The 27,179-nt window shown below is 33.0% G+C and overlaps 2 protein-coding genes across 18 annotated transcripts in view; one reads left to right on the top strand and one right to left on the bottom strand.

Moving 5' to 3' along the window:
* Window positions 1-14,409, top strand: part of LOC128192471 (innexin unc-9-like) — a 59,348-nt gene extending 44,939 nt beyond the window's left edge. For 8 of the 10 annotated variants that reach the window (XM_052865174.1, XM_052865171.1, XM_052865173.1 and 5 more), the window contains 2 exons: window positions 9,130-9,382; window positions 11,206-14,409. In XM_052865174.1, coding sequence (XP_052721134.1) covers window positions 9,130-9,382; window positions 11,206-12,177 — 1,225 coding nt within the window. In that variant the 3' untranslated portion in view covers window positions 12,178-14,409. Of the gene's footprint in view, window positions 1-2,012; window positions 2,947-6,170; window positions 6,878-9,129; window positions 9,383-11,205 lie in introns of those variants that run through there. The other 2 variants (XM_052865169.1, XM_052865176.1) reach the window with 2 other exon arrangements.
* LOC128192469 (uncharacterized) lies at window positions 14,405-26,349 on the bottom strand. Of its 8 annotated transcripts, none has more exons than XM_052865163.1 (19): window positions 25,863-26,344; window positions 23,341-23,389; window positions 21,041-21,186; window positions 20,664-20,886; window positions 19,498-19,530; window positions 18,769-18,900; window positions 18,400-18,418; window positions 18,060-18,199; window positions 17,470-17,556; window positions 17,185-17,256; window positions 16,848-16,928; window positions 16,680-16,757; window positions 16,514-16,564; window positions 16,217-16,288; window positions 16,021-16,080; window positions 15,816-15,875; window positions 15,555-15,638; window positions 15,278-15,318; window positions 14,405-14,533 (listed from the first exon to the last, which is right to left on the bottom strand). In XM_052865163.1, the coding sequence occupies exons 1-19, from the start codon at window positions 25,872-25,874 to the stop codon at window positions 14,516-14,518; spliced, it is 1,458 nt and encodes a 485-aa protein (XP_052721123.1). In that variant the 5' UTR covers window positions 25,875-26,344; the 3' UTR covers window positions 14,405-14,515. The 8 variants fall into 8 exon arrangements, with proteins under 8 accessions (XP_052721123.1, XP_052721122.1, XP_052721127.1 ...); XM_052865162.1 differs by having other exon boundaries at window positions 15,816-15,878; window positions 21,041-21,183; window positions 25,863-26,342; XM_052865167.1 differs by having other exon boundaries at window positions 15,816-15,878; window positions 23,297-23,389; window positions 25,863-26,341.
* Window positions 26,350-27,179: the final 830 nt, after the last annotated feature.

Here is a 27,179-nt window from a genome sequence, read left to right as displayed (position 1 = left end):
ATCAAATTCTTAGAATTAGATCATTAATTGATAAACAAACAGATGAGAAGAAACCTTGAACTTCAACAACTCGCAAAAGCTTTTGAAAAGCAACAAATCAATTGCTCCTTTTGAAGAAATGTGTCATATGGTATAATATTAGTGATTGGCGCAGCACGGAAAATGAGACGAGTAGGAGATTGTATCGTTGTATTTCATCTTTTTCGACATACCGGCGATGGATAAGTCATTTCACGTTCGTCTCCTAGGTCAATTTGTGGACCATAGCTAGGGGATTGGAATCCTTTCTTTACCAGTAATACTTTGTATTCTATCTCTACGGAGGAATAATTAGATTAATCAAACTTCTGTCTGATTTGTGGTGGCTGAAACATTGGATGAATTTTTGTTGCCTCTTTTATCCGATCATAAAGGATTTATTTGCACGCAATATACAGTATTTATGATTTGCATGTGTGAATCCAGCGGCTATTGTAAACCCCACACACCGAAAATGACAGATCTATCCTTAAAAGATTTGTTGCACTTTTTCGGGTTTTTTGGGGTTTTTTTTAAAGGTTTTCATAGTTACGTCATGTTTTAATACATGTACATGTAATAGTGTTATAGCGTCGCAGGTACGGCTTTTACGTGTATTACAATGTATTTTCATGTTAAACTCGTTTCAGACTCAAAAAGGCGTTTTGTGCTTTAAAACAAAGGAATTGTGGGAGCCTACTATGATATTTTTCCCGACATGACGCAACACCTTATCTCATACACGTCATTCTAAACTTATAACCATTTAGATCCCACAATATGATTTTTATGATAAAAAAAATGCATGCTTATTACATATGCATTACGCGGTAGGAGAGTATACTGCACGAAACAGTGTCTCACAAAGTAAAACTAATCTGATTTACAGAAGATTGACCCCGAAAAATGATGGATGAATTATGTTACCGATTTTGACACCAACCTAAACTTTAGCCAAGGCCACGAGTAATTTGGTTAATTTAAGCACAATGAGTTAATGGGGTTGTTGTTGAAACCAAATTATGAAGGCAAAGCATCCTTATGTCTGTAGACATACAATGTACATTTACTACCGGCATTGATGCATCCATTTTCTGCAATCCCATTTTGTGAAAATTATATGTTTTATTAATTAAAAACAATTCAAGATTGTTAATATACAGGGGAAATTTTTGCATTCTGTATTTCCTTATTCTTAACTTACAAAGTCGTATACTGAACTAACAACGTTATTATATTCATAAAATATGCCATACAAATTCTAAGAATAGAGTTATTTATGTTATAACACGTGTATACCCTCGATCAATAGATATTCATTTTAAGGGAAAAATGAAGTGGACTGGGGATAAACTTAGAGCAATTACTTTTTTTATATCTAAAGTCGGTAACTCTGTCTTGGTCCATTGCAATTTCAGACAGGATTTTCCACGTTTCCAAGATTGTGTTTTATTCCCTATTTGATTGCAGGATCTGGGTGCCCTAATTCTTCTGTGTCTGAGATCATTTTGAAATCTAATTTCGCCAATGGTTTTTTGTTCCTCCATATGTTTAAACAATCGCGACGTAAAATACCTAGATGTCAGGTATTGGCATATTTTCAAATTATTTTTATAATAATAGACAAAAACACAAAGGTCACTGCTTTTGTTCTTTTCCAGCTAGATGCTGCCACCCTATTTTTTTGTATAGAATCTGCAATCTGGGTCCCGTGCCGAAAATCAATTTACACATTTACAAATTAGCCCAAATACCTAAAATTATAGGTTTTATTATAGAATACAGGTGGGACTTCTTACTTATGTGGAGAAATGTTGCAGAGACCATACGAACCGCTATATACAATGTACCTATCAATATTTTAACAATGGAGAATTTTGTTAAAGCACGCACATACTGAATAAGTAATTTGAAAATTTGCAAAATAAAAGAAAAATGTTAATATACAACCTCTTTAAATTGATCCAAATAAACTTCCTCGATATATCATTTTACGAAAGAATCGTTTTTGAATTAATATTTAATGAATCGTGAAAGGAAATTCAAATTTACATTCACCTTAGTCTCATAACCCGTAATTTAAACTCTCAAAATAGTAAAAATAATGATATAGTGTAAAACGTTTTCGCCAATAAGTTTTCTTCCTTATTGTATGTTTTACAACTGCCTGTGGGAATCTATAACTGTTCCTTTCCACCAATCAATTGCTAGAGAAAGGTCAGGAGGGTGATTGACTCTATTTTCGGGTCAACAGACGCCATTTGTAATTAGTGTCTTGGTACACACTTTCTGTTCAGTCAATTTCAAACTCTTCGCTTCGCATCCATTTCCAACGTCCAAAGTTCTTTTATTTCCTTTTCACTCTCTTTGAGGTTTTTTCTCGTACCTTGTCAGATACTCCTGTCATTTTCCCCAGCGTTTTTTCTCTGAATGTATGTAAAACCATTTTGTTGAGTGATAATTGTTTCTGTCGCCATGGATATTGTTCTTATCTGTTACGTTATTGAGACTTTTTTGCTAATATTCACTACGATATTCAATCTCTTCCAAGAAAACAAAAATGTGCCGTAGATTATTCAGTGATCGGTTGGCATTTGTTAGTCGATACAAGCATGGGACAGAGGACTGAAGCAACTATTGCACACACAGTCTGGCGGAGAGATCCGTTGCCCGTGGAGTTGGCGGATGACACGAAATCAATTATATTTGATAGCAGGATTATTAAGTTTATGCCGACATTGGTTGACATTAAGAATGTATGAAACGTCTCCTGAAATGTGACAAACAAAAGGATGTTTAATTCTTTTAATTTCTCGATTCGTTTGTGTATTGTACTGCTTGTGAGTTCCATCGATATTAAAGGATGCTGTGAGATGACCTATATGACGTCATGACAGGGCATCATGCAGCTATTCACTCGCGTGGCATGTATGTAGTTACTATTTTTATACTCAAGTTTTTAATATCTTGTAGGCGAATTTCTTTCATGATTTAAAGCTATCTGTTAATTTTTAGTCAGGTGCTTCCTTTCATAACGAACTGTGCTTACTTTATGATTTCTCATATCGGCCTCTTACAAACATTCGACAGTGTATCCGCGTGTTTTCGTTGGAAAACGTTCCAAGACACTGCACCTCCTCGCCAAATTGTCGATGCTAATAGCTTGGTACAAAAATTGGGTGCACGGGCAATTCTAGTGAATTGTTGTTTTTCTATCTGATCTCGCAATTATTGTATTTGGATGAATGTAGACATTTTTCTGTTCAACATTCATGGTCTGTAGTTTGATTCTACCCAGACAATGCACACAAACATGCCCTGGTTTTCTTCATCTAATAGTGACCTCCTTGTCTATTGGAAATTAACCGCGTAATTTGATCAGAAATGGTCTAACTGAGAAAGACCAAATTGAATTATATATTGACAATTGAGAAACCATTGTCAACGAAACGCTTTTTGCGTTATCCTCCTCGGAAATGCGATACCATCTGAAACAAGGCCTTCCAAAACGCCCATTCTACTTTCTACGAGTAAGAAAACATTTTGTAGCTATATTAAGCATTTTAAAGATTTTATGAACATTCTTGTGAATATGCTTTTAGAAGAAATTTGATTCAAAATGCTTTATCATCAAATTACCATCAGCATACACTCGTATTTATTGTTTTTCTATCCACTCGGTTGGGTCAAAACATGGTGTAATACCATTTACAACTTACATGTATCAACACATGCTAGTAAATTTTTGAAATGTATGAAAACCTCGATCATTGTTTGCATGTCCTATTACTTTAAAGGAAGTAAGGTTTGAGCCTCAATCAAAATATGGAAAAATGAAACGGCAATAAAAATAATCAGGGGCCTTAGCATTTAGAATTGACGCCTTTACATGCTATCTTATCGTTAAAAAATCTTCTGAAAATTTTCCATTGCTTCTAATTCCAATAACCTAAACACAAGGTAAAATAACAACACCTTCCCAGCAAGTAAAAATACCGACAGTATCAAAATCATACGGTCGATTCGGATTACCTCATGGCTTATCGTCCATTATTTTTATTGTTAACCCTATTCAGACTTGTTGCCTTGTAAATATTTTGTTTAGTATTAACGTATTACCAATCAGTGTAATCATTGAATTACGCAAAATCTAGGAAGATTTTACACAAAAGTACAGCAACATGGGGAAAACATTCTTTTAGCATGCGAAGCAAAGGAAAATGTTGTTTGTTGCATACTTGATGATCGGGTCGGGGTTTTGTACTTTTGTTTAAGCAAGTGCGAAAAGAGTATTGAACATTCTTTTAAGCATGCCATCAATCTTGCATCGTTGACGTCAAGAACGTTGGATTTAAATATTTAATAGCTTTTAGGATGACTGTACATAAAAAAAATATGAAGTATATATCATCTTAAATTCGCCATCTGCTTAAATAAAGATACAGAATTTTGCTTTTAAGACGTACGGGTATGTGGCATTTATATTTAAAATTTCATATGATAGAATTTGTTCAGCAATGTCACTAGAAAGATCGATGTAAATACAAGAATCAAAATCAACATATAAAAATACCAATGCTACTGTGTCCTCAGAGACCTACATTGAAGTTTGGTAAAACTCTAGGTAACTGGTGCTTCAGACATGATTCACCGCTTCCATTGTCTCCGAGCCACTTCCGCCCTGTGTTATCTCGTGACGTGTTCGGCTGATCATGATTCTTGTTCATTTAGGCGCATTTGATTCAGAAATTGAGATTCGAGCACGCTATCTAACTGATAAACTGTCGATGATATATAAGCGGATGGCGTTCAAAATCCGTTACTGTGACAAACCTCTTTGCGTGTGTAACAGCTGAGCTCTGCATGTGGTGACGTCATTCAAAATGGTAATCATTTTCAAATAATGAAACAAAAACACCTAGTCATTCTTGCTCATTTGTCATCAAAAAGGTCACTGGGGTCTTACATGTAACTAACAACTAATCAACTTTATAAAAAAAAAATAACAAAATAACTTTTAACTGGCCAACTTTTATAAGAGACACATGGGAAATTATTTTAATTCATTGCTATTTAACTCTGATCATTACAAAATGAATGGAAACCTTTATAACCACTGAACAAAGACATCAATTTTACTTAGAGCCATTTTGATATACATTTTTTCTTCCTCTGCAGCCATGTCATGGTATTTGTACCTTCGTAGGATACATTGTACACGTAATTACATTTGGATAATTTTTAAAACATTTTTTATGATATTTATTTATCTGAATAAGTCCAGAACGTGTTTATTAACGATCAAGTGACAATTAATGATATACATTGCAATTTGTCCATTTTTATAGCAATGTATGTGTCTAGGGGTGACCCGCAAGATTCAGTCTGTTAGTAAAGTAACCCACCGATCATGTTACGTAATGTTAGAGGTAAGATTATCGGTTAATGTCAAACAATGGCTAAATGAGATGCCAGTGGTACTAATAGGTAACACCACCCCAGTCCATATTTATTAAGTTAGGAAAGATGTAGCCTATCTAAATCTACAAAGTTGAAGAGAGTTGTAAGATCAGCACGTGTAAGGACTTGGTCTTCGGACATGTTAAGCGTGTAAGGTAATTTCATTGTCTCTTCATCAATTTCAAATCTTGCTGTACATGTTTATGAGATATATATCATTTCAATATCTTGGTTTGCTATATGTTCATTATCCGTTTTTGCATGTAAAATTAATCCCCTCTCAAATATGAACCTAATATACCAACTCTCTCTCTCTCTCTCTCTCTCTCTCTCTCTCTCTCTCTCTCTCTCTCTCTCATACACACATTCAGATTGAAAAGCAGCACATGACTAAAAGAAGTATTTTTCGTTATTCAAACTGGTTAAAATTCAGAAACTCTCTGACAAGAATCCTTAAGCTTGTTTCTACTGATGTTTTTAAGTCGTGTTTGTTTTAAATAGACACCACAGGGAATGTTGCTTCATTTTTTATTGGCAATTCCTTGACATGGGCTATCATGTATCTATTAAGCAAGAACGAATTTAATTTCAGAAGCGAATGTTATGTAAACCATTTAATAAGTAAACCTACTGGGTGTGTATACTCATGGTTATAGATTGCAACGGAAGATTTTGTTTAGCTTCTATGTTGATATTGCTCGGGTTAGTTTACATTTTCCAAAAAGCGAGCCACTTACCGTTTTAGAGAAAAAAAATCTCGTCTGTGCAAAGAGATACATGAAGCTGCGCTCCAGGATTAAGATCAAACGTTTTGCAAATAATCTTAAACATCGCGCAGATGACTTTCTCCTCACTCGCTGCAGGTATTGTGTGTTTAGGCGTACAAAACAAAGCCAATTATGTCATTCAAATACAAGTCGCTCTGAGTCAGGCCTGATCATCATGGGATTGTGCTGCCTTCCACCTTTTTCATGATTGCGTCATGATTTCTTGACTTCGAGTTACACGTGTTTTGATTTTGCCCTCATCAGGAAATCACACGTTAAGTACTTAAAATCCATTAAAAAGAGTGGGATAACTATTGACAAGATCTGTTTATTTTTGCATACGAGTGCCCCGCGTGCAATCAGATTTTTTCGCAGAAAGTTGGATAAGACGATCTCTGCTGACAGGGTTCCCGCAGAAAATGATAGACGGCCAACCTCTAAACATCATTAATGTCAAAATTCATCGGAGATGAAAACAGGGAGACCTACACATTGTTACAGGTTTAGCTAGACCGGGCGTAATATTGTATCAGTGGTCGCGAGTTGATTTCTATGGATATTGTCACAAACTTTGGATTTAATTACTTTCGGATTTAGAATGGATAAACTCGGCAGACATGGAAATGAAATAGGTGAAAAGTTTTATTGTTTGCTATGATGATTTTTTTTTTCATTAGGACTTTCTTATTTCTCATTTCCTCTCTTTTCAGTTAATCTTATTATAGCATGGAAAATTGTAAAAGCTTCTAATTTTCAGGATTTTAACGCATGCCGATGACTGTAGTAGTATTCGCGATTGATATTTAAAGTGAACTAAACCTCTCTTGAAATATTTGATCTTTTTAATAAGTACTAGTCTGTAATTGTGTATTGTATATTTGTTGATAGTTGATTTGGTTTAATAACTTATAAAGGAAATGAGGGTGGCATATTAACCCAAATCATATTTTGTATAAGGTTAACTTGGTAAAAAGCAGCTGGAGAGTGGGGGTGTAAAAACCAGTGTCTCAGACTGATAAGGGGCGATTACTGTGTGTGGTGGTACATTTTGTAATACTGGATAATTAGCGACACACCACTGTGGCGGAACGAGTGTCGAAGACCGGGAAATAGACGCGATCCATCTCCACAAGTGGTAGCACATGGTTTCGATTACCTGCATACATCTGTGCATTATCACTAAGAAAATGCGCGAGGATGATGTTTGATTATCACTCGGTAGGACGAAAAAGACGCAGTCTCAGTAACCTAATATTAACCTAATATTGCATCGATAAAAATAACAAAACGAAAGCCAAATGTTACCCCAGATGATTAACCGCGATGAAAGAAAAATTACGTTAATTTGTGAAAGTGACGTAAAAACGATAAATTGTTACATCAACGATCTGAACATTTAATTTCTTTTAAACCTTCAATTGTATGTCTTATAAAATAATGACTGTTGTAAAAAAAATAGATTCTGAAAAATTCTGCCAGGGATTTATGTTTCTAAAAGTCCAAATCGGGTGATCTAATGATGTAAGGATGTGTTAACGATACAGGAAATTCAATGGTTGGAATTGATCAAGATTGTATGCTGTAAATTACACCTAAACGGGGTTAATTATTGAGCGATATCGTGTTTTAAATTCGCTGTACATCCGTCATTATTGCAAATATTTGTATATCTTACATGTATTTAATGAGATAGGAGCCAGAATCATGTACAGGAGCGGCACGAATATGACATTACCCTGTCTGGTTGTTTGATTTTCCTCGGGACGTAAATGTTTTAGAAAGTGCAGTTTAGTCGATTAAAGTACAGAGCCCTCTATGTTCATTTACTTTGGTTCTCTTTTATTTTTAATCCCGAAGACAACGTGGGGATTTTTTTTACCCATTCGTTCTGCGGTAGCTAGCCCAGAGGATGCCGAAGTCTCATTGATTTTCTATAGTTTCCAATGATTGATAGCAATTTGGTTCTTCGTTACCGACAGGGAAATTGCAATTTTCTTGATAATTATAATTGAATTACGGTAGTGTTTATGTGTTAAATGTTAGTACCCTGCCACGCGCATTTCGGAGCTGGGTGTCTATAAGGTAATAATTATGCATTATTTATGAAGAAACAAAGAGATTGGAACGGCACCCGCGGCGAAATCATATACTTATGGTCGTAATTGGAAGTCCATAAACCGTAACCCTATTATAAACATATCTAAAATTTATGTTGGGAGGGATCTGTGATATGAATGCTCATTCATTCTGCAGAAATATTTCACTAACGCAAATATACCAATAAGTATTTATTTTCTGAAAGCAATGAACAAACGCAGGTTATGCTATTCTTCAAGAGTTACAGATGGTTTTAAAGGTATGCACAATTGTAACCCGTTTTTTCCTCACGGTGTTAATTCACTAATAGGTGTTTTTATTTTAATTGAAGGGTCTGAGAGCACTATACAATTACGAATTAAAAATAAAAAGGACGAATTAACATGTTTCATTGCTATTTCACAGAACAATTAATTGTTATATGTCATGCTTGATTTTGTATGATGGTGCAAACTTATTAGGAGATGTATTTAATGAAAATTGGTGTTTAATTATTCTTACAACTTATATACAATGTATGTATAAACAACACATTGAATCTTTATTAGATCATTTAACAACACTTATTTATAAGAGCTTGACGAAAAAATGGACATTACCTATCGATACAGTTTGGTAACGGTGTTCTTTATTACGTGTTTATAGAATGGACCGCATTTTTGTAGCGATGCTGTTTTTTATATTATGCGTTTACAGGACAGTTTTTTAGCGTTGTTAGTTTATTCTGTTTACAGGGTGAACAGTATTAATATTATTGTAACGGTACGATACTATTTTATATTTACAGGATGGACAGCATTATTGGGTCTGTTGGACGGGTAGCCAATGTCAAGGTTCGGAATGATGACGATCTGATAGACAGACTCAACCATTTCTACACCACAGGTATCCTCATCATCTTCACCGTGGTGGTCAGCGCTCGGCAGTACGTGGGCGACCCCATACGGTGCTGGTGTCCGGCGGAATTCCCCGGCACCCACGTAGACTACACGAACAATATCTGTTGGATCTCAAATACATACTACATACCGCTAGACGAGGTAAATTAAATGTTAAAGCACAGAAAAAGAGTTGTCAAAAATCACATATTGGTTGAATGCTGTTTCTCGATATATTTTTTTGGTGGTAATCCCACCTGCTACTATATTATGATCTATTTCAAAAGCGATTTATTAACACGAGAAGTAACATCTGAGCACAAGTATTCGTAATAAAAGGCTTGCTCCGAGAGGATTGGCACTACGTCATTGTCTATTTTAAAATCTGATGCGATACAATACTTTATGTTTTTCTTATTCCAAGAATAAACTACCTCTTCGTTTCTTTTGTATTCTTAAGAAATGGAGATCAGTAGGTCATATATAGACTCAATAATTTGCCTCTTACATCAGATATGTCAAATTATTTTCTTTTTTAATGTTCAAAGATAGAGTCTGTACCTGTATCTTTTTAAATGAAACATATTGTGTAATATGTTACGAACAATAAAATATTAATCCAAATCTAATGCTAAACAAGACTACAATATGCACAGTGTGACGTTATAGATGAGTTTTAAACGATTATTTCCTGTCTATCTCAATGATTATTCTGATTTTATTTTAAGCATGATTAATTTTTCTGCGTTGGGAAAGAAATGAAATTATTTTATGATTTATGATATTAGCATTCTGATTTCATATCCCCCAAGTGTTCTTACGAGACGCCAGTAGTATTTCCCCTATCCTTTATGCAAATTTGTAAAACTGACAATTGGTATTCATCAGTTTTCCTTTAAGACATCGTTAGACACGCTAAGAGGACCCATAAAGTTGCTATTTGTTGTTGGTATACGAAGGCCCTACTAAAATAATTCTACAGCGAGAGATTTTATGAATCATGTTTAATGCAAGGGAAAAAATAAATAGACAAGATAAACATTTCGGAATGTTTCTCGATTAGCACTACTCAATGGGACAACTTTGTATATTTTCAGACCAGCGCTCCACGCCAAAAATGGAGTTTTTTTTTTATCTCGATAACGAATGGATATTCCATTAGTATGCCACCAGTAGCGGCTAAATATCTAAGATTCGCAGCACCTCACACAAACATCGAACATTAGCAGATTGCATGCATCTTCTAGAGCAAATGCATTTGATGTTATCTGGAATTTACTTTAGATTAAGTAAAGAATATATTTTGCCACTATGCAAAAATAACCGCCTTAGATTTCTTTTGTTTCATCCTGTTGCATTACGCCTAAATTTATTGACTAATCACTAGCCTTAATGCTAAGTTAAACTGTTTGTTTAAGTTCATTGCCGGAGATGCTAGAAAGTCTGCATTAATCTGATGATCTCTGGAAGTGCATTCAGTGTAGTTAACGCACACAAACGTTAAAAAGCCCCACCATATGACTGCTCCTGCTAAAGGAGAAGTCACAGAAAAAACCGCAGGGTCAAACTGTTTCCCAGGCTACGCACCGAGCTATCTGTAGATCCGTGGAAGCACCTCAAACCTATCATTTTCATGCCTTGGATCTTCGCTTTGGAGTTCTAGCAATAATCCCAAAGTTATGTAATCATTGTCTTAACTAAAGCAGCTAGGGTCATTTACTGTCAAATGGAACCTTTGAAGTAGGATTTACAAGAAATACTTGATATGACATCTTGCACCTACACAGATGACAAAGGAGATAACTAATTACATAGCTCCCCCTCTCGTTTCCCCACCGACTCACTCAATATATTTCTTTTTAAATTGTGGTTCTCTTTGTATTGGAGACCAATCATAGGACTTTCAAATCGTTTTTTGCAAATAGAAATATATTTTACAGGATTATGCACAGTTTGACCAATATTGAATTGTCTCTCTTTTTCAGATGGTGCCGCCACAACATCAGCTACACTTGCGAAGAGAAAAAGAGTTGAATTACTACCAGTGGGTTCCTGTTATGCTACTCATTCAAGCACTTATGTTTTATATTCCTTGCATTATTTGGCGCATTTTGAATGGGCAGTCTGGAATAAATGTCGATAGAATCGTCAGTCTTGGAAGTAACGCCCAGTTTGAAAGTCCAGAAACTCGTGTTCGGACTATAAAGTATCTTGTCAAGCATGTCGATAGATGTCTTTCAAATCAACGAGACTCAAGGGGGACGTGTTGTGTGCAGCTCAGACACATTTTGTCCACCAAGTTATCAATATTATGTGGGCGACGGTACGGGAACTTCCTGGTGGCGATCTATTTCCTGATGAAAGCTCTGTACATTGCCAACGCCATTGGACAGTTGTTTCTGCTCAATGAGTTCCTCGGGACGGATTTTAATGTATACGGATTCCAAGTATTAGACGAACTAGTCAACGGGAAGGAGTGGACCGGATCTCATAGGTTTCCGAGGGTAACTCTGTGTGACTTTCAAATCCGCCAAGTGACGAATTTGCAGCAGTATACAGTTCAGTGTGTTCTGCCGATTAACCTGTTTAACGAAAAGATATACATTTTCTTGTGGTTTTGGCTCGTGTTTGTCTGCATTTTATCGTGCTATAGTTTAACTAACTGGATGTGGCACATGGTCTTTCCGACGACACGGATCCAGTATGTGCGAAAATTCCTAAAACTAATGGAACGATTGGGGACAGGTCCCGACCGGAAGCTTGCGGCTCGATTCGTCATGGATTATCTAAGACATGATGGCGTGTTTACGCTCAGACTCATAGGGAAGAATTCTAGTGACATAGTGGTGGCTGAGATTGTCTCCGAGTTATGGGATATGTATCGAAGCAAAAAGTGCATCCAGATAAGGACTAACAGCCAAAACCCTGGACATGAAACGGAAGAAGCGGATGTATGACTAGGAAACGGCAGGATATTGCGTGGCTTTAATGAAAGTGTAGAGGAAAAGGAAGTAGAGGAAAATGTTACGCATGTGTAGTGCGTACCTTCTATGTTAGTGATAGCTGGTAGGGTCCAAAATCCCATTGGGCCACAATCGACCTGCCTGGGCTTTGTATAGATAGAAATCAGGAGCCAACGTGATGTGAACAGCTAGGCACCCAAAATGTTTGAGGATTTCTTTCAAATGGTTTGAAAAGAAACAAGCGATATCGTAGCTCAAATTCATATATTGTATAAAAGAAAGCAAAAAGCTTATAATAAACGCGTTTAAAGATTCTGAAGAATCACGTGATGTTCAGTACTCGAGAAGATATAGAAATGGATTTACCAAACATCTTACACATAATTATGCAGTCTTCCTCGTACACACAATAGGAGAGAGAGAGAGCTACCGATTCTATGCATTTATCGCGTTGCCTTTAGTTCACACGACAGCTCAGGAAGACCAAGATGCTTGCAATTTATCTCTTATCAAGAACATGTAGAAGGAACCCAAATAATGAAAACAAAAAAATAGTGTTTAAAAGTCGCCATTCCATGTAGAATTCATTGTTACTAGAAAGGACTACATCTAACGTAGAAGGCGTGCCAAAATGTTCATAAAGGCCTTAAACTAAAACAATGATTCATATGCAATCAAAATTTGTCCCCGAGTTCGGAAACAAAACTCTCTGAAGAGCTCCTTGTTTGCGCTTGAAATCCACCTAAAGATCACACGAAGCACAACATCTTATTGATAAGAACTGAAGGTGCTATGACATTGCTTTTTTGCCATTATCATCTCACGAAGGTGTTCGTTATTTTTTTTCTTCAAAAGAAAGCACAGCTTTATACATCATTTACCGTTTCTTTATAGATTATGGTCATGCATATTTCTCACCCTAATTGTATCATAATGTACAGGCATGTAAGCAAATTTGACTTTATTGTGATTTATACATATTTATGAATACTATGGTTTAAGTGGTCATTTTATATTGCTTGAGATTTGTATTTATTAGCGAAAGTGGTAACAAAGCTTTAATGTTGAGTATTGATTTATTGATTGAATTATATTTTAAGATGCCAATGTTTAATCTATTCTCAGAAGTAAACATTCTTGAATGCATCAACAATAGAAATATAATTGGTACATGTATATGTATGTATGGTTTTTTTATTACAAATTTGTTGCATTCGCTCTTTGCCAAAATACCTGAAATTACAAACGATCTAATTTTTGAAGTAGCTTTTAGAAAGTTAGAAAAATTACCGTCTTTGAATTACTTTATAGATAAGTATACAAAACAAAAATCTTAGATAATGTAGAAGGTAACGAGAAAATAGTATATCATGTTCCGTTATATAATAATTCAATCATGCGTCACTGAAAAGAACGAATCAAATTATGTTTGGAAATTGCTTTGATTTAAAAAAAAGTTAGTACCTTTTTTGTTGTTTGCCTCCAAATATTTGTCTTGATAAGTTACCATATTTGACTTGGTTTGTAGAATTTAGCAACAGAAATACTTTTTCTTTGAAAAAAGAAGAAGATTTAAATGGTTGCATGAGATTGGAGTTTAAATGCCGTTATTGGTATATTTAATGTCCCTTAAAATTTCACTGAAGCCAACATTGGTCTCCGGATAGTCATAAATGTCACTTAACACCTCAAGAAATGTTTATACCAAAATCTAAGACTAAATGCTGTATTGATTTTGAGATGTAGTCAGAAAGATAATCTCGGATCTATGCGTGTCACTTTGTTCAGAGTATGCACACATTGTAGTTCAATACTTCACGTATATAAATGAAGTGAAAATAATGTAAACTTGTCCGGTGAATTAGATCTTTGAGGAACAAAAACATTTTTTATCATTACGTCATGTGATGTCATCCTAACAGTCACGTGCTGTTTTCAAGATTCACATGAAGATGTTCGAAAACTGCTTACAATATTGAGAATTCTTGTTCAAGTTTAATGCAGAGTCTTTTATATAACGTTGTTGTTTTAATGCTGTTCAGAGGAAGCATTGTAAAGATTTAATGTTCTATCTCAATGTTACACGGTATTGTTTATTTATTATAGCTCATATTCTTATTTATACATATTGATGCAGATTTCTTCTTTTTAGTGTAACGAGTGATATCATCTTTGTTGCATATTTGATACTGTACAGATTTCATAAATAAACTAAAATGAATTATTTTTCAAATATTTGTTTTATTATTCAGTGTCAGGATATAAATATATTGAGTATAGATAGTTTATCACATAATTTGGCAAAATTGAATCTGGATTTTATTCCTCTGTGTTAGATGTTGTCATTTATCTGAAAGCAGAACAAAAGTATATATAATCGAATACATGGAGAATTCCCCGTGAAGATTTTTTGTTTGTCCATTTCTGAAATTCAGTTCAACGATAGTCATGCATAAAATGACACTGATTACTAAACAAAATTGCTATTGCAATTTGTCTTTCAAAAATTAAAAAAATGAAAGGCAACTAAGTTGAGGAAAACAAATAAATCATGATTAAGTCGTGTAAGGTATTTTGTTTTGATGTTTAACATTCTGCTGCTTGTTAATCAAAACTTTGCTTTACAACCCTGTGGAGACCGAACAAGTAAGGGATCAATTTAAGAGTTTGAAAGACACCGGTGTCTAATAACTATCAGATTGTTAAATAACAAATACAAAAACCAAACAATCAGTCTTTTTAGTCTCTCATTAATATCTCCGTTGAAAAAGTAAACTTGTGAAAATAATATCTGGTTTTTTTTTTCTCCCAGAATACTGCTTAAAATGAACTTTTGGTACAGAAACGGTCAACTGTTCAAGGGAATCATTATATATGCAAGGAAGCGATTGTCTCTATGGGAAAAAGTCATCCGATTTTAATCAAAAACAAAGAAGTTGATGAGCCCAGTGGGAGCAAAGAGCTGAAAAATGTTTGGCCAATTTGTCCGAATAATACACTTCCTAAAGCTGACCATGCATAAATGCCGAACTAATCGTAAGAGATGGGATAAAAAATATTTCAACCTCTTTATCTGATTTGTGTGTTTACTTACATGAGTGCACGCGGGATAACTCAGTATCTTCGGATTTGGACCTGGAATCTGTGGATTATACAGAGATCAGTTTAAAATTACACAGAGCGCTATACACGCAAAGTTAATGCGTTTGCCTTTTTCTATAATCGTTACCGATGCATTGTTTTGAACCTTTAAAAATATGTATCATACATTGTATTACAAATGAAAACATATTTTGTCACAAGTAATGTACTAGAAAATATGCTCTGGTTAAAATAAACCCGATTTTTTTCTCTTTGTTACAATCACTTACATGTTTTAGTTGGCAATTTTGTTGCCACAGGATTACTGTAGGTTGCTATAACTTGTCGTTTTTTATTGTACATGCCTTCTCTCTCTAAAACCAAATTAAAAATTTTTACAGATGATACCATCTTAAAAACTCATTTTCTAAAATGCTTTCACAATTGCAATATTAAGTGGTTTGAGAAGTTCTTTGTTTATATTGGATGTCAAAAAATAACATGATGTTTAAATTTGCTTCAAATATTTATGTATGTACATATACATTTACCGTCATATAACTGGTTTGGAATAATTCTACAGACTGGTTTTGGAGGAACATTTGGTGTAACTGCTGGAAAAAAATAAATTTGATAATTTTTTTATAATATGAAATAATGATTCTCACCTGCAAAATGTTATAGACACATAAAGGAAGCAAACTATATAAAACGACGGACCAAAGTCTATCTATTAGTGGTTTTATGTATACTTACATTTTGTGCCTGATGTTTCTCTTTGACTTTGTTTCCTTTCAATAATCGTTGTTTTCAAAACTAAATCAAGTATATAAAACATATCTTACTAAGGCCTAACTATGAAATCAATATAGTCTAATTGAATACTTAAATGTACATTTGTATATGATATAAACCTTTGAAATGTATTATATATCCTAAGAGTATTTTGTACCTTTTACTGGTAAAGGCGGCGTTCTATTTTCATTACCATACATAGGCTCATGTTGCGTTTTATTGCTGGAATCTGAAGCCATAGATCTTTTTTTTATATAATATTTTAGATATCGTAATTTTTTAGATAATAAACTCATTACTTAAACAAACATCTGGTATTGTTAGCATAGTTTCCATTTGTTTGTAATGATAATAACTTTATAAGGATAGGAAACTTTGCAACATTAAACAAGGATTTTGAAATACCATTGAAAAACCATTCCAACAAAGGGTGAAAAATGAACTTCTAACTTACCATTACAAAAAGACTTTTGGACATCTGACTTTGGATGTTGGTGAGGCTGAGCTATAAAGACACATTCAATTTCAGTGTTGTAAGGATCAATGAACAGTAATCATAATATCGCTACAACTTGTCCATAAAACAAAATAGAAACTGTTAAAAAAAATAAAAAGCCTACCGTACACTACTTCGCTGCTTTTACCAATTTCTGAATCTGTTTTAAGGATTAGCTTTTCAGATGATTTTGGCTGCTCTTCTAAGAATTTAAAGAACATGTAATACTATCAAAAATATACTTCAATCTTATATAGGAGCATTGCAAATACATGTGAAATATTTATTGTACCTTTCTTTGGAAATTTTGGCATTTTTTGTGAATTGCTGTATGTTGGTTCTAGAGGTTTCTTTGGTTTAGGTTTATTGGCCTCTGTTTTTATAAACATGTAATTGGTTTAACTATTTATGCTTTAAATACTATATTTATTGAATGAATAGTTCGCGTACATTCTTTGGTTTAATGTTCTCGCGTGAAATATTTGATTCTTTTAATTGCCTTTCTTTACGAAAAAATAATTGTTATATTTGATAGAAAATTGATGGTTTGTTGATTGATAATTAAAATTTACATCACATATCATTGTTTTCTCTTTAATATACTTCTTAAGCTATAGTATTTGCATTACCTTCATAAAGCTGATTAAACATTGCCATTTCTGGCCTAAATTTCACGGAGGGTTGTAAATATCCCATAGCATCTACAAAAAAATACAAATATGTTTCATATGCTTCTTCTGCCGAAATAAAACAGTAAAAAAACTAACTCCCATTTGCCTAACATTATTGTTACGTGTGTTATTGAAAACTAAACCTAATCATTGATTCTAGGTTCTAACAATCATTTGAAGGTTTTAAACAATGATAATGTTGAACATAAACCATGCATTGATAATAGAAAATGATTGTAATACCATTCGTAGTATCTGGGGGCTTGGCCCTTATGTTGGTCGGTGATTCCGTGTTTGAAAAGATTTCTGGGGCTTTGTACATTGGCGCTTCTATATAAATAAGTGATTTAAATATTTTCATGTTTCATGACAATATTTTTCTGTGTTTAGCAAACTATTTCTTAAACGCTTACACTGTATAATTATTGATACATACTGTTTATTTTGTAAAAAAAACAAATAGAAGTTAAAATCTTTAGCAAGATTTTCTCGGCTGTGCAGATATGTATACGTTACATAGAGATACATCATTCTAGATCTATTAAAGATTTTATATTCTTCAATCGTTTTATCCCTTTTTCTTCTTGCATAACACTTAAAATTATATTTCATAACCATTAAATATGACTTTAAATATTTTAAAAGACAGTTATCTTTTGCATTGTTAAAACTACTGTTTTACACTGCTTCATATTCATTTAGCTTTATATTGAAATATGTCATATCGTTCAAACCACCTTTTTTTCACAAAAATGCATTTGACGAAAAGGGCTTGAAGATTTGTGAAAAAGACGGTGAAAAATAGACCAGTAGGGAAAGGTGGGGAATCTAACCTTCAGGAATTGGCTGTATGTACTGGTGATTGGAGGTTTTCTGAGCCTCCTCGTTTAGCTCACAGTATGCATTACGGGCCACGGACTCCACCTCATCGTACAGGTGAGTAGACACACCTAGGGAACTTTGTCTGTGCTTTCTATAAAAGGACGATTATCAGCAATTGTTGTAGGGCGAAGCATGCGGTATTTGAAAACTTGATGAAAGTAAATAATCTATATATTTTGCAATTATAGTTATCGTTCTTAGTGGGAGTTAGAAACTGCAAAATATTTATTTTTTCAATTGAAGTATTTGTTATTGCGTGTATTCTACTCATGAACTGTATGAGTTTCTTACCTGTTATCTCTTTTCTTTTCTGAAAAAGATTTAAAAAGTTATTTGCTAAATGATAAAACAATTTATAATTTGCTCTCAATTTCTATTGTTAAGATGATTGATGATTCATACTACGTTTTTATGAATTAACAACTTTCAATTTTATATTTCAAGCATAAAATTTAAATTGAAGAATGTATGCTAAATTGTGTTTGACTTGAAAGATGGATTGCCGCTTTCAGCGAAAGTCAGGACAGTATTTCTTGAATCATGTCCAAAAAAAAGTTAGCCCCAACTTTGGCAGCGACAAGCGACCAAAGTTGGAGTCAGCTTTTCAGACATGAGTTAGATTCGATGGAGGCATCAGTCCAAATATTAAATATAACTCACTTTGTGCCTTCCTTCCCCTGCAGAAGATAATCAAACACACGGTTAAACAGATGATGCTGGTAATACTGGTCCCTGCTACAGCAATCACCATGATCGTCGAAAACGACAGTTCTTGTACCGATGTCAAAGTATCTGATAAACAGTAAGATGCAAACTTCGTTATATTTGTGCACGTTAATAATCATTTTGTCTTCCTAAAATTTTGGATAAATAATGTAAAAACTTTTTTGCATTTTTTTTTATGCATATCAATTTACATACATGTATTTCATTGACATTTTTTATATTGTTAGCAATAATCCAAATTTTGTTTTTATTTGGTTCGAGAAAAAAAGATTTACAAGGTGTATAAATAATCGTGCACAAATGATTTCTTGGTAGCAATTATTTAAAGTCACAACTGCTTTTGCTAGTTGCATCAGAATATATATTAATTTTTCGGAAAGAATCAACTATAGGAAAAAAAATCACAATCTTGCATTGTCTTGATTATTTAGATGTCAAATAAACGGCTTATGCAGTTGGACAAACAAAAGTTGAGATTTTTAGAAATATTAGTAAAGACATAGGAATCAGTTAAAACTCATACCCAAAGCAAGCCCTTTGTATTTGTTACTTTTTTCAGAAAGAAAGATTAAGATTGTAATAGAAATTGTTGTAGTTTATTAACTACTAAGAAAAAGAATTATATTCTATGTACACTCAAACAACGTAGAGCCAAATTGTTACCTTCTGGTTTTTGTGAGGTCTTAACGGAAACTTCTAGAATTAAATTGAAAAAAAAATACGTTGAAATTAAATTTTTATGTTTACTGATTTGCTGAAAATGCAAAGTATCCATTTGTGATAAAGAAATTCAATCTTTTGTATGTTATAGACATTTGGCTGTAGAGCTATGTTTTTGATTTCAAAAAACTAGGTCAGTGACCAACTTTTTAAGATCATGAAATATTTGATAGGGATGAAAACTGTTAAGAAAAAAAGGTGAAGCTAATAGAAATTAAAAATTATTTTGAGCATCTTTTTAAAAAAGAAAAATCTCACTTTAATTCCTAAGTCAATAATTTAAACTTTACCCAATTTTAATAAATATTGCATAAACATTGGGTGATGGTAGCCCTAAAACATATTTAATTAGTGTTACATTATTTATAATGACCTAATCTATCAAGTTAATGATTAAAATTTCGTAAAAAATAAAATATAAAAAGCTGTTTGTTAAAGCATTTAAGCATATTTCATTTAATTTCATTGTTTAAAACAAATTAATTAAAAAAAATTGATTTGTTGGTGTGTGATGTTGATATCAGATTTACACTTCTGCTACATTCTCCTGTTAATACCTGTATGTGTATATTATTTATATTTATCTGTTGTATACTGATAGGCTGTACAGCATAAAGTTAATGGAGAACTGAACTGACTATTGAAATTGAACTTCATAATAGAACCCTTACATTCCTGCATTTTTAAATGTGTGACAACATGTCGAACATGAACATTTTTTAATATCCCCTGGAAGCATATTTTCAACAATTCCATGTCATATTAAATATTCAAAGTATCAATATAGATTTATTTCACCTGATTTAAAGTTTGATGAATGTTTACAACTGGGATGTCTCTCTATAAATATAGCGGAAAAAGAATTTTCAGAATCCATGGCGTACAACTTTTAATACATGCACCTATGAGGTTACCGCTATCTTTACTTACTACATGTCAATAATTCAAAATAATTGTTTCAAAATTCCTCATATAAATTCAGCAAAAAAAAGATCAACACTAATTAGGTTTCATATTCAATTTAAATATTATCCTGAATATTTACATTATACACACAGTTCTAAGTTATAATTTTTTATTTTTATAAATGTTTTCATCTATAGATATACCTTTTTGCTTGGTTGGCACGGTGATGTTCAACACTCGTTTACTTTTCGGGCCTTGATCATCAAATGAGCGGAGAATGAGTTGATACAGCCCATAATCCTGCTTATGAGTTAGTTTGTTGATCTCCAATGTGATAGTAAAATTGCACCATGAGGTACAGTTGGGCGGTTTTCTGGTATTAGACGCAGCGTATTTATGATCTTCGGTGTTCCATTCCGTTATTCTCTTTTTAAAAACAGAACATGAGTGAAATTGAAAAACTGGTAATATTTGGGGCAAAGGAAAACATTTTTGTTATCTGTTTTCTGACCAAACGTTAACTATATTCCGAATGGTAACATAAATAACTTTCCATGTAGTTTGTCGGATTAAAACTTACCATGGCTGTGTGGTTCTTGAATATGACCCACTGTTCGTTCACCTTATACTCCGATGATACAGTAATGGTCACATCGCATGAAATAGCTGAACATGTTGCCACTGGCTCTCGTACAACGTCTATACTGTTTTCCCTCGCCTTGACTTCTTTGGAAGAAAAAAACATTCCCAATCAACATTTTCTATTGCCAATTTAAGGAAAACCTCGCACAAATACATGTAAAAGAGAAGGTGAAGCGGCTTGAAGTATTTCCAAATGATATGCCAGGATTTAAAAAAGGTAAGTTTAAAAAACTCAAAACGATGTGTGTGTCATCAAACCTCCTCTATCCCCAAGAACCAAAGAAAAGGGGTGAATTGCTTACAGTAAAGCTGTTTTAGACAGTGTTTGCATATCTAATCATATTTAAAATTTATATATTGGAATATTGATAAAAGTTTGTTCATACCACGACCCCCAAACGAATTATGGGGCCTCAGAATGGGTGCAAAATTCTTCTGTGGATTAAAAAGAAGTACTGCCACAATTGCGATTTACTGATATACACATGTATAGATTTCAGTTTGATATCTAACCACAACCATTGCACCACAAGGTTACGTGCAAAGATAAACATATAAATATGTGGAGAAAATCTTTAAAATCATCTCAAGAATTTTATATCACTGCACTTTGTGATATCAATGTGCTTGCATTCTATTTAATGTATACGAGTATACGTATTCAAGTTTGTTGGTAATGGAATACAGGAGGATCCCATACTTCTTCATAAGAAGACAGATACGAAATCTTATTTAACGTACCTCTTTTTAAGAACTAAAATGTTGCGATTTGCGCATGTAATACTACAGTATACGATGGGAAAAAAACTACCATTTATATGGCGTATTGATTACACATTAAAATTTTAACTCATAGAGAAATGTATATAAAAATAGGGCAACATAGGAGTTGCAAATAAGTTCAAATAAATATATAAGGGAAAATCCAGAATACTACCGTATATCAGGTTTATTCCGCGTGTTTTTCTGCGAATCAGAGCCTAAAACGGTAAATAAATTTTACGCGAATCAAATTTTCACTATTTCAAAGTCACATTGAAAATATAATTTACGATTGTTTAAACCTGTGAGGTTAGAGGGGAAAATTGTCTAAATAGTCACTCTTTCGGACAATAAAACCAAATACACGATTTCCTTAGTGTGAATAATTACCGATAATTATTTTCAGAGACGCAAACAGTCATAGATAAATAGATCATGTACCGTTACATATACCACTAGCTCAGGTATAATTAGACATCGGTTTACGCAAGGAAAGCGATCGTTTTAATTAGCTTGTCAATAGATTATTAAATAAACAACAAGGCTTACAAATCTATTATCTGGCGCTTGTTCTCCGATCCCGCAATTTGTACCTCTAACTTAACTAACTGAACATAGTTCACCGTACTTTTACCTACCTGTTTACTTTATCAGGAAAGAGAACTCTAATACAAAAACAAAACTTTGTATCAAATTTACTCTGATTTATTTTCCGCGATTCGGAAATCGTCGCGAACAAAGCGGAAATTGGATACACGCGGGAAAAAACCTGATATACGGTATTATCTAAAATAGCAATTTGGTTAAAATAATGAATAAAAAAGGTATGATAAAGGTTTACTTAAACCTTGGGATGGACTGTGCTCAAAATTAGAGGGGTTTTGTGTTTTAGTATTGTTGGTTTTTTTTTATAAAAACGAAAGTTAAATGCGAATATTAACTTGTGAACTATTCCTCATACAGGTAAGCAATGTAGCCTGTTGGTCTTGATTTGTCTTTATACACGCTAATATTGATGTGGTGGTGGTGATTTGTATTATAAAAAGCACACAAGATTAACACTGTATGTAATATTTAGATAAATGAAGTCGGAAGATGGTTGAGGAGATAAACATGATTTTCCGGTGAACTGACGCTGTATTTCAAATACTGAAGTACATGTACATGTATGGATAGCAGTGTATTATAAGTCTGGGGTACTTAAAAGCTTTTCTGATTAAAACAAAATCTTTAAAAGTTAAGTGGTGGAATTTTAATACGCATATTAATATATAATTTGTGAAATAATATACATATACTTATCTATAATTATCTTGAACATTTTAAGCCTCAATATCAATGGGATTGGTCTTCTCTTTATAGAGAACTTTAACAAATTAAAGTTCGTGTTCACTTACTTATTCAAACATCAATGAAACGTATTATTACTCACTCTTTTAAATGAATGAAATGTCTTGGGTCAAGTTGTTCACTTACCCGAGCGTGCACCAACCGTAATAGCAACAACCGCAACTTGAAATATGACCTGAAAAGACATGAAAGTAGGTCATTTACAAGATATTAATGCATAACTTGACACACTTTGTTGTGTCTCTGACTCATAGACAAGAGGAAGTCACTGAACTCGATACCAAATGTTGATGTGGTGCGATATGATTAATAAAGCTTATTATCTTTCTTTGCCGTGTTGTAGATATATGTGGAGTGTCTTTTCTGATTTAGCTTTGAAGACAATGTAAGAAGACTCGTATTGTCTGTTTCGGTATTATTTTTATCATCAAAATCCAATAATAAAACGGTTTTAGATTTAAAGTTACATAATTATATATATATTCATAAAACATTTGTTTTTTTTCCCTCATGTTGAATTCATTTTTTTTTTCGTTTAATGATGCTAACTATGCTGTTAATAATGCTCATGTGATAATTAAAACTTAAGACAATCACATACATGTATACTAGTATACAATTTAAAATGGATTGTTTTCACCATTTTGCGGCATTATTACAACACGATGTCCCTGTCAAAGACAATCAACTTTGTTATACAGCGTTCTCAACATTCGGTCTGTGAAATGTTGAAATGGAATTAATTTTAAAATGATGAGAAAAACAATCTGCTCATATGCAGGTCCAGAACTACTTATTATACAAGGGTTGTCCATAAGTTCCTGCTCAAACCTACAGATACATCATTCAGAAAAAATTCAGAGGTAAAAATGTTTATATTGTATTGTAAATTCCAGTGTGACATAATTATCAATAACTTTGTTTGTTTTTTTTTTGGGGGGGGGGGGTTGGTTTATGGCAACTTCATATGTTCCTGTTAGGTGAATGATCAAATCAAGTCAATTTAAAACTATATATTTACATTTTTCAGTGTTTTTGCCTGTGATAACTCTACGTTTCGATTTTGTATTTTACAGTCCAATAAATTCAAATAACGTATAATTGGGTTATATTAAAATATTTAATCGTACAGTGGCTAAAATTATATAAGTGTAAGTTATAAGGAATCATTCTTTGAATATTATGAGGTGATAATTTCGACCTTGACCTGATAAAATCAATCATAAAGCCCATCGGGTTTTATTCGATTTGATCACGTCCCGACCAAAATTATCACCTCATTAAAATCAAATAATGATTCCTAGGCGTATTCTTTTAAATCATATGTAGTACACTCATGCACATTCGCAAGATACATACATAATTTTATCGTTTTAGCACATGTGGCACTCATATCGTTTTAACATACATATTATTAGTTTATTACAAGTAAATTAATACTGTACTATCAAATGGCTTGATAAACATATAATTATACCGGTATTCTGTATATATCTCATAAGATAAAGATGATAATTGCATGATGTTTACAAAATCAGGAACATGAAGAAGAAATTTTATACCGTTATTATGTGTAAGAGTGCTATAGTACATTCTTAAGGTGGTATTTTGTTATCCTGATGATGATGATAATGATGATGCGGAAAATATCAGCTTCCTATAGTGTATGTCACTACTACTACAAACTGACTGGTTATAAATAGTTTTTGCTTAAAAGACTTCTCGGTTTTTTTTAATTTGCTCAAATTTTGAGTGGTTTTTCCTGAGTGTATATTTATCCCCCTTTTTTTGTTTTTAGAATATTACATTTATTAAACATTTATCGATTGTAAAATACATAGTAATGTTAGTGCAGAGTTAAAGCAGTTTAAAAAATGGTCATAAAACGGATTTTGCTACAGACATCTAAATGTACAATATGTCTACATAACACAAAACATAGGATCGTACAAATCAAGACTTAGCATCAGCATCCGTTATTATGATTCTTTTATTTTAGATACATGTAAAATTAAAGGATATGATACATGTGTCTTGAAAAACCACCCATTTAAAATGTGATTGATTCTTCCTGTGCTTTTGTAAATCAAGCCGAACAATTCATTTTCTTGTACTACATAGTCATATTCGAGACTCCACACCAACCAAGGTACTGTATATACCCGAAATATATATAAATCTCCGAAAGCACGACTTTTATATTCACTGCTCTTTCAAACATGTGCCACAATAACCGATATTATTTTTATGTACATATATAATCAGCACATTATATTGTGTACACAAGGTGAACGGTATTTTTAAGAATGGGAAACATACAATGAATCTTCTCGATGGGAGTGGACAAACTGCGTCTAATTAATCATATTGCTACAGTGTATTTATATATTTCACTACTGACAGAGTTTTATCAATACAATGTATTAGTATATAAAAATAAAGATCGAACATTTAAATAAATCTAATTAATGAAGACTATAATGCATTAATTTATTTTTCATAAAAGTATATTTATAAAATTTGTTAAACAAAATGTTAATATCTTACATGCAAGCATGGCATTAAGCTTTTATCGATCTAAAATAAACAACTCTTGAAATAATAATAATCATAAGATTAATATATTTATCAATATTGTATAAACTCACCTTGAACATCATTACATAAAAGATTTCCTCACCACTGATAAAGTAATACACACAATGAGATCATTTGATATTTTCTATTTGTTTTATACAAGATCACCATCATATAGTTTCACGTGTTTCCGATTTAAAATAGTGTATTTCCGGAACAAGACTACGAAGCGTCGACACACGCATAGTCAGCTTTTAAGGTTATACTACTATTATTTAAAACAATGATGATATACTTAACGGGCTGAAAGACATTCAAAGTTAGTAAATTCAAGTGGATACACACTCGAGGACCCGGGAGATACGGTGTTTGACCGTGTCAGCTTCATTTCTTCCTTTTTGTGTTGTAAACAACCTGGATAGTCCTGCACCAAGTCTCCTGGAGACATCTCCGTCTTCCAAACACCTTGATCTACTTCCGAAACCCTTTGTTTGTTTATAAAATTAGGTTACCGCTGATTTGTATACAGAAAAACAGTGCGCATTTCCTTTAGAAGTAGTCAAGTAGAGGATTGTTTGTATACTGTATATAAGGATTTTTAGCTGGGCTATACATGCAATAGGGATGTAGCCTGACGCCAAAGCGCGGGGATAGAAAACACACAACTCGTTGGATAAAAATAATAAACCATCGAAAATCATGAGAGATCAAATATTTATTTCATATAGATAAGACTGATATCATTCTAGTGTGATCTTTTACGCGCGCACGTGCCTTGTTACACTGTACATAATTTAATTATATCATGCACGAAATAAAAAGACACATCATTCATTTATCTGTATAAAGAGTATGTCTTTTCGTTAAAACGTGACACCTGACTGCCGTTAACTTAATTATTATTATCTTCCATCAAGATCCGCGTGAAAATAAATCATTTCTTATTAATTACACATCATAGGTCTACATTGTAGAAAATATCACTACCGTACAAAATCTTAAACGACAACATCGTATTAAGATATAGAATCTTTAAAAGTTAACAGCTTTCAAAAGCTTTTATCTTTCCATTAAGATTGTGAATCATCAGGTATACAATTTCCAAATAAGGAAATGTTTCCAGAGTGCAAAGGCCACACATTTAGTTATATATATAGTGATTTTGCTCTTCTATGTGATAAAACACTATATCTTCTAATATATTATAGTTACCATTATTTTAAGGCATACTAGTATATACAATAGTACATGCATACCATAAAAACTACTGATTCTTAATGTGGCATGGTCACGATTTTGGTCAACAATTATTTTTCTGATTTTCATGTTTACAATGTTTCAGTAATGCATTTATAATAGGCAACCAAAATTTGAGTGTCATTTGAGTT

This window comes from Crassostrea angulata, chromosome 7 (genome assembly GCF_025612915.1).
Source record: "Crassostrea angulata isolate pt1a10 chromosome 7, ASM2561291v2, whole genome shotgun sequence".
Taxonomy (NCBI): domain Eukaryota; kingdom Metazoa; phylum Mollusca; class Bivalvia; order Ostreida; family Ostreidae; genus Magallana; species Magallana angulata.
Note: the sequence above shows the minus strand (reverse complement) of the source record. Positions and strands in the feature narration are given on the sequence as shown.